Raw genomic sequence first — 8,361 nt, 5'->3', positions numbered from 1 at the left:
GGAAAGAAAAAACAACATCACTTGATATAGCAGCACAAACATGCCTTAATTTCTTCTGTGATGGACTGCACTGCAAAGCTGTTTTACTTGCTTTGCAATGAAGTTGCTTTAATTTGATTCACTTGCTGTCAGGTACAAACAATTTTTGATAGCTCCAAAACTTGGAAGAGTTTTTTTTTTAAAAAACATCACTTGATATAGCAGCACAAACATGCCTTAATTTCTTCTGTGATGGACTGCACTGCAAAGCTGTTTTACTTGCTTTGCAATGAAGTTGCTTTAATTTCTGATTTACCTGCTGTCAGGTACAAACAGAATTTTTGATAGCTCCAAAACTTGGAAGAGTGAATTCAGGAAGTAGGTTAAAAATTACAACTCTTATCTAGAAAAAGAGAGTTAAAGTGTGTGTTGTTTTAAAAAAAACATCCACCAGCCAAGAGGTAAACCTGTGATGTGCCCAAATCCCATTTCACCAAACAGAAAGGGGAGGAGAAAAGGGTTTGTGTTACAGTCTGTGCTTCTGCATGAAAGATCTTCACCAGCTGCTTCTGCAGCAGGAAACATGGTGAGTGGTAGAATTCCTCCCTCTCCACCTGATGAAGCAGGTTTCTACTAAAGCAAGCAGCTTTTCAATACCTCAAGGACAGTCCAGTTTCTGGCAAGGGAACAGGCTGGGTTTAGTCCTACAAGCAGGTATCATAGAAACACAACCAGATTATAGGGATGCTTCATGACTAGGTATGTTCTACTTGGTCATCAAGCAGCTGAAAGTGTGTGTGTTTCCCCAGTCACAAGCAAAATCTCCATACTCACAGCCAAGAATTTCCAATCTTTCTTGACATGCAGAGGACTAGCAGATTCTACTTCATCCACTGAATAATTGCCAAGAAACAGATCAATTGCATCCTGGAAGAGCAAGGGAGAGCAAGATTTAAAATGCACAGCCATGGTTATGGCCATTTCCCCACAGCTGAAGGCAGAACTTACTTGTCTAAATCCATCAGAAAAGTTGTTTTTGTAGTAACGTATCAATGAGTTCCAACCATCCATTATCAAGCCCCACTGAGTTCTCTTGCCAGTTCTGCAAAAAGTTATAAAAAATATTTTTAACAGATTTATAAATTCAGGAAGATAAATGCAGCTTTTTAGTTCCCTTTGTCCCAATGTGTGCTATGTTTAATGAATATCTGCAAGTAAATACATTTATCTAGTGCTGCCACTGCATTATTACACACATACTTGTAATGAAGCTTGAAAATTATGTTCTGGGATGGAGAGAAGTGTAAGTACTCCCTGAAGAGGTACATTTTCTTGCTTTTATTCCCACATAGCCTATTCTCCTTTTACATAAACAGGGAAGAATGGTGTTCTGTAGCCATCAGTCCGACGTGTTACCAGCTGAACCATTGCAAAACTCATTAATGGCCTAAGCACCAAATTAATAACCTTCTCAAATATAAAGACTTAGGGAAAATCCCAAGCATGCCCCCAAACCTCAGAAGGCCTTTTCAGGGAAGGCTGACTTGCCTTGTGTAATCAGTCTTTAAGGCACCAGTTCCAGCATATTGTTTGGCACAAGCATTGGCGTTATCAGCCCACGCTGTTAATAGGAAAACATTAAGAAAGATTAAGGAAGTTATAGACTCTGTGTGGAAGAAAGTGATTGTTTGAACCCTGTGAACAGCCTACCATTTTTGTAGATCTTCTCAAAGTCTGCTTGCTCTTCAATTCTCTGTCCAACGTGCAGAACACCCAGCCTCTAAAACAAAAAGCAGATTGAAGCTCACTAAGAGTTGCCGAGAAAAATGAACATTTCCTGTCAGAAGCAGCTTTACTTGTTAAACTACAGTCAGTGGCACAGCAACTCAAGCGTGCACATTTACTGCAGTGTTAAAGGTACATTTCTGAAGCCTCTCCTCTGCCAGCTTATGAAGGAAGGATGAGCTGTTTACCTGGAGCTGGGCTTGCAGAGAGCGGCGTGCCAGCAGGCTCTGGATGACGTTGGTGCGGTCGAGGCAGTCCATGCAGTTACTGCGGAACGTCCCCTCCTGCTGGGTCACAATCTTCCCATCCGAGTCCACTAGGAAGTAACTGACACACAGTCCACCTCAGTATTCACAGCTCACAGCCCATATAAGTGACACTTTTTCACAGACAAATATTCTAGCAACCAAAACACGGCGCACGAAAAGTCTCGAGCACACGAGAAGTTCTTAGCCACATCTTTGAACTTTGATCCTTCTCCCACACTGAAAAGCAGCAGCAATATATGAAAATTAGGAATTTCAGGGCACTATTCACTCTTATAACATAGAAAGCCAACCAGCAATACTGAGTTATGTCCCTGGGATGAGCAGGTCTGGTGCAAAATGAGTGACACATTTTTTCCCCCTGTTATCATAGGGACCTAGCTCCACAAATCAGGACCATGAGCAGAGTGTGACAGCAGAACTGCAGAGCCTCACCTGAACTCATCTTGCTGCTCTGCTAGCTGATCCATCAAAATCTGAAGTCGATCCCATCTCATGTGACTGCACTCTTTATGGAAGTCAAATGCTACATACCTGTTCAGAGAACAGAGGAGCTTTTCAGACTACACATGGATTGCAGGGAAGGTCTCAAAGCCCCACAGGGAATGGCAGGTCTATAAAACAGCCAGGGACAGGATTTTGTGGTGTGGGTTTTTTTTTTAGACAGCATCAGGTCTGGCTGAGCTGACTTTCCCATTCCAGCCCCCATGGAGTCAGAAGGGTGTTGGTAACACCCACACTGTGACCACCCCTGAGCAGTGCTGGCACAGCACCAAGGCTCCTTCTAACATTCCCCCCCTGTGGGATGAGGGGGCAGGAGCTTGGAGGGAACACCACCAGGACAGCTGACCCGAGCTGACCAAAGGGATATTCCAGACCATGACATCAGCTCAGCTATAAAGCTGGTACAAAGGGGTGGGGAGCTGCAACTTGGTCCTCCAGAGCAACCACTACATGTTTTGGAGCCCTGCTTCCCAGGAAGGGGCCAGACATCACCTGCTGAGGGGAAGCAGAGAATAAACCTTTGGGTTTTTTCCTTCTGCTTCCACATGAAGCATTGCCTGGCTTTGCTTTTTTATTAAACTGCCTTTTTCACCTACAAGGGGTTCTGTCTCCATCTTATTTTCTTTTCCCCTTTTGCCCTGCAAAGGAGGGAGAGGAAAGGGGGGGAATGTGACAGAGTGGCTTGGGGGGCATCTGTTACTCAGTCAGGGTTAACCCCCCACAGCTTCCAGCCAACACCTGTGGATTTTGTCAATGTTCTAGAACTGTCCTGAGGCTGCACCCTCAGTGTGCATGGTGACACACTCACATTTCTTTGCAAGGTGTCTAGGGAAGCACACATTCACTTCCAAGTTACCCACCCTACATTCTGGCTAGTATTTTTCCTCCAGAAAATACAGAAGGAATATACATCTGATTTAATCTCCTTTTCCAGTAGGATTCTTCTGCCCTCTTCCCAGGAACTGCACTGGGAACTTCACTTTGAATGGAACTAGACACAGGTGTTGAAATGCAAAGGTCTTTGCTGGGATACAGCAGAATTCCCTCAAGAACTCTGGAAACCCAAGTTTGGTTCTGTTTTAACAGCTAACCTACTCTGTCAGAAGAAAATTAAACAGCTACTGTCTTGGAACATGATTTGAACTGTCAATTCATTTCTGGCAAGTGCTCTAGATGAGTGGTGTTTAATTCAACACATTTGCTATGAATTACAGGGCACTACATTCCTCCCCTCAAGCATTCATAATCCAAAAGTTGTTATTTGCCAAACTTTCAAGACTATTTGTGTGAAGAAAGATGGCATATATACAGACTCAACTCCTGATGGCATTTACCTGCCAGACTAAAAGTGACTAGCAAAGAAAGGATTTTGGCAGCATTAGTAAGGCTGACAAATGCCACTTTTTAACATACACAGAACCACCACCATCACTAAAACACACCCTGGCAGTTTTACATCTTGGTTTCTGCTTTCTAGCAAAGATGCACAGAATTCCACAAGCTTTGTACAGCTGAGGTACCAGTATCAGCTCTAGGTGTGAGAGCCAGGAAAGAGCTCACCCTCAGAAATGGTCTTTTTTAATGAAAAAAGGAAAAATCCACCCTCACACATCAGCTCTACACAAACACAGCCCTGAGGGTAGTAAAAACTACAGAGGAGTGAGACAGATACCCAGCTACCCTGGTGAAGGCAGCAGCAGGGCATCACACAGGCAGAAACAAGCCTGGAAAAAATTCATGGAAAAACATTCCAAGTATGTCAGGATTTGTAAGGGCATCTTGATTATGCTCTAATTCCTTAGTGATCCTTGGACAGGAGGGAATCCTTATTTATCAGGATGCCTTTCTGCTTACAGGTAGGATTTTGTCCTTTGACACATGAGCAATAGACAGTGATTTCTAAGGACAAGGTAGAGATAAGTCCCTGGGGGAGGGATGCTGCCTCCCCTCCAGAATTTAGAAAAGCAAGCACAGGCAGGCTGTCAAATTGTGTATGGCACTCAGGATTCCCAAAGAGATGGAATCTCTTGTGATTAATGTGCACCCTCCACTCCCTTGGCCCATTGTTACACTGACATTTAAATCCCAGGTTCCCCTCATGGCTTCCCCTCTATCTCAGCACTATCCCCCTCACACTCCCCACTCCCTTGCCAAGTTAGCAACATCACCAAGCCCCTCTGCCAGAAGCTAGTTCTACAGGGCATGACTTTTTGCCTAAAATGCAGATCTCCACAGTTCTCACAGCATACTATCATTCCAGTGTTGGCATTGCCACTGCCTCTGAGCTCCCTTTATCCTGTCTCCTCTATGTCCCATCTTGACTTCAGTCTCACGTCTGCTTACAATGTGAGCTCTGAGGTAGGGCCACTGGTTATGTGAGAGCCACTTCATGAAATAAGGACAAGGTAGAGATAAGTCCCTGGGGGAGGGATGCTGCCTCCCCTCCAGAATTTAGAAAAGCAAGCACAGGCAGGCTGTCAAATTGTGTATGGCACTCAGGATTCCCAAAGAGATGGAATCTCTTGTGATTAATGTGCACCCTCCACTCCCTTGGCCCATTGTTACACTGACATTTAAATCCCAGGTTCCCCTCATGGCTTCCCCTCTATCTCAGCACTGCCCCCCTCCTCACACTCCCCACTCCCTTGCCAAGTTAGCAACATCACCAAGCCCCTCTGCCAGAAGCTAGTTCTACAGGGCATGACTTTTTGCCTAAAATGCAGATCTCCACAGTTCTCACAGCATACTATCATTCCAGTGTTGGCATTGCCACTGCCTCTGAGCTCCCTTTATCCTGTCTCCTCTATGTCCCATCTTGACTTCAGTCTCACGTCTGCTTACAATGTGAGCTCTGAGGTAGGGCCACTGGTTATGTGAGAGCCACTTCATGAAAAGAGAACTGAAATGGGTTGGTAAAGGCCCCAAAGAGCTGATTGCTGTGGGTCTCTCAGCAGTGCTCAACTGCTACCAGAGAGCATTGTCCCACTTGGCACGTACCTGACCATTCCATTTGCCATGCTGGTCACCATCTTTGCAAATGTTTGCTCAAGAGGCTTCTCTGAACCTTTTTGGTTAACCTGGTAGAGAGGCAATTTAAAAGGCAGTATTTCTCAAAAGCCTGCTTAAGAGAACAGCAGCTTTTTCATTTCAGGAAGAAGTGAAAACATACCAAGTTGACAATCATTTGCTTCCCATAGCTAATTATTTGCGAGTCAAAATGTCTTTGGAATCCATCCATCTGGAAGAGAAAGGAAATGTGCTGACAGATGTAAACCACAGATTTTAATAGTGGTGTACAAGAACTCCCCACAATCATCTTTTTGTTAATACTGCATAGGTAGTTCTAGAACTGTTTGATGTTTTCTGTTGTAACACTCCCACTTTCATCCCCCAGCCCATTCAGCTCTCGTTAAACACGCCACAGATAACGAGCACTGTGCAGATACTAAAACTGCTGTCACCAAGAAGCAAAGAGAAACAACCCCCCATTGATGTCTGCATTTTTTTCAGGCTCTGAGCTCATCTTAAGGAGTACAAGGCTTCTTCCTACTACTTTCTAAAAACAAAGCTCAACCCCATATTGCTGGTTTTTATCCTTGTGATTACAGTTTGTTACCCCCTCACACAAACATGAGCCCAGAAACATATGAGGACCCCACGACAACAAACACTCACATACATGATTTACTGACTTGCTGATCTGTGGCTTTGGTTTATACTTGAGGTTTGGTCTTTGAGACCAGAAAAAAGGGATTGATCCACGGGTCTGCAAAAGAATGGAAATGGTTGTGAACAGCAAATCTTACAAGCTCACTTGCCATTTAAAATGAGAGCAGGCTGGTTTAGTTTGTGTGCATGCACATCTATACAATCAATACTTAGAAATATAGACAGAGCTGTCTGTGTATCTTCAGCCAGTGAGCAGTTCCTTACACTGCCTTTACCTGCACAAAGGATGCCTTGCTCCCCTTGTAATGCACAATTTGTTCTGTTTCAACAAAGTTAGCAGCATGTCCTTCTGAATCAATACCTATGTAAGAAAAAGACTCAGTTAACCAGCTCAGACTGGCTGCAGAACAGTCACAGTATCAGCAAAAGGCTTCCCACCCTTCTCTGCTAAGTGAAAGCAGGTAAAATACCACATGCAGAAAACACAGAAAGCATGAAAATACCACAGGGCTGCCTGGAGGTGGCAAGTTAAACACTCCTTTGGCAAAAATTGACCATGATCTGAACCAGACTTCACTTAAGCAGCACAGTTGCTCTTACATTTTGATCCCCTTAACCCTAGAAATTGAGTAGTTTAAAACAAAAAAAAAAAAATAGAAGTGCTTTGACACTGAAATGTTCACAATTCAACAGCAGTGGTACTGCAGGAACTGACCCATTTCTTCAAAAGCATCTATACTGGGACAGAGAAAGGAATTGAAATTTCCTTGTCCCTTTTTAAACTTGAAACCTTTAGAGAACACCACTACCCAGGGCTCTCCTGCCAGCACAAATGATGCTAGTTGAATTTACTGCTAGGCCAAAAGGGCTGTTAGACACTTGCATTTAACTCCAATAAAACCAGGAAAGTGTTAAAAAATTCCAAACTTTTGCAGTTATCTGTAGAAGGAATAAAGACGACTCAGTTTTAATAAACACCAGAACCTGCTTCTGTTCAGCATACAGGCTTCTAGTATTTTCTGTGGAGCAAGGACCTCTGGAGCCAATTACAAGCATTTTCTTTTTGTGCAAGCCATCCTATAGAAATTAAGGTAAGTCACATGTATAGGCAATCACATTATTTTAAGAATAAATCAATTTGCTCTTTTACCTCTTACGTAGTAGCGGACACCAGCCCTGAAACAGCTTCTCCTGGAAACCAGCAGCCAGTCAAAGCACTTGCCATTAATAGAACAAGAGTGCATAGTGATAACTAATGATAAGCACTAAGGAAAAACCCCAAAATTTCAAATTTGTTCTATCAGGAGGCAGGAAACATCAAGGAATGAAGAAGTGACTACATGAAAAGAAACATGTTGATACTTCTCACACCAACAGCAGCTGAGCATCAAATGGGCTCCACATAATCTAGTGTGTTCTTATAAATGCATTATTTCTTATTCCTGTGAGGCTGGGAGCCCTGTCCAGACAGTTGAACCAAATATACTGATTTGGGGTCAAACACATAGGGGAGAAAAAGCACCTTTGATTTTATCTCTTACACTGGTGCTCTAAGTTCTGCCTAGGGCTCTTCCTAGAGTTTCCATCACTAAAAATGCAGTTTCTTTTAATCCCTGGGTTCTCTGAGGTGTTTGGTTAGTACTAGAATGACAGCAATTACATACATTACTTATGCTAATTATTTATACAGTGGAAAGAGGACAGAGGAAGGTGTTAATTGCAGCCTGGCAATTGCTAATTGCAATCCACCCCGACGGTGCAGGATGAGGATTGGGTTGCTCTGACAGCTCCTTTCACTGTCTTTCCTCTCCTCTCCCCCTGCTCCCAACACATTTTCCACCAAGGGAAGTCAGGGGGAAGGACTGGGGATGTGCCAGCTGCTGCCAGTCCTTCCAGAGCAACCACCCAGCCAGTCCCTGCACACACCTGGTGCAGCACAAGGGGAACCTGGCAGGAGCTGCTCTGTCTGGTCCTGCCAGACCTCTCCATGCTGCCAGGGCAGGAGCACCTGGGACTCACTGCCTCCAGAAAGCCTGGGGCTTCCTCACAGCAGACACCCCTCCTCAAAAATAACTCCTGCTTGCTTTGCTGAAGGCTGTTACCCAAAGCACTGGTGCAGGAGAAGCTGGCTGGAAGTATCCCAGGAGCCTTCAGCAGA

General features: G+C 44.1%; 1 protein-coding gene across 1 annotated transcript in view; it reads right to left on the bottom strand.

Annotated features, from left to right (window-relative positions):
• SACM1L (SAC1 suppressor of actin mutations 1-like (yeast)) overlaps window positions 1–8,361 on the bottom strand; it is a 19,937-nt gene that overhangs the window by 913 nt on the left and 10,663 nt on the right. Inside the window, exons 8-18 of the mRNA XM_008943295.1 lie at window positions 7,354–7,455; window positions 6,479–6,564; window positions 6,214–6,300; window positions 5,704–5,772; window positions 5,532–5,611; window positions 2,466–2,564; window positions 1,953–2,091; window positions 1,690–1,759; window positions 1,528–1,600; window positions 988–1,081; window positions 788–906 (exon numbers count right to left, since the gene is read on the bottom strand). Of these exons, the coding sequence (XP_008941543.1) occupies window positions 788–906; window positions 988–1,081; window positions 1,528–1,600; window positions 1,690–1,759; window positions 1,953–2,091; window positions 2,466–2,564; window positions 5,532–5,611; window positions 5,704–5,772; window positions 6,214–6,300; window positions 6,479–6,564; window positions 7,354–7,455 (1,018 nt within the window). The remainder of the gene's footprint in view (window positions 1–787; window positions 907–987; window positions 1,082–1,527; window positions 1,601–1,689; window positions 1,760–1,952; window positions 2,092–2,465; window positions 2,565–5,531; window positions 5,612–5,703; window positions 5,773–6,213; window positions 6,301–6,478; window positions 6,565–7,353; window positions 7,456–8,361) is intronic.

This window comes from Merops nubicus, unplaced genomic scaffold (genome assembly GCF_000691845.1).
Source record: "Merops nubicus isolate BGI_N331 unplaced genomic scaffold, ASM69184v1 scaffold667, whole genome shotgun sequence".
In the NCBI taxonomy this organism is placed as follows: Eukaryota; Metazoa; Chordata; class Aves; order Coraciiformes; family Meropidae; genus Merops; species Merops nubicus.
The sequence above is the reverse complement of the archived record's forward strand: the minus strand, read 5'-3'. Positions and strand labels throughout refer to the sequence as shown.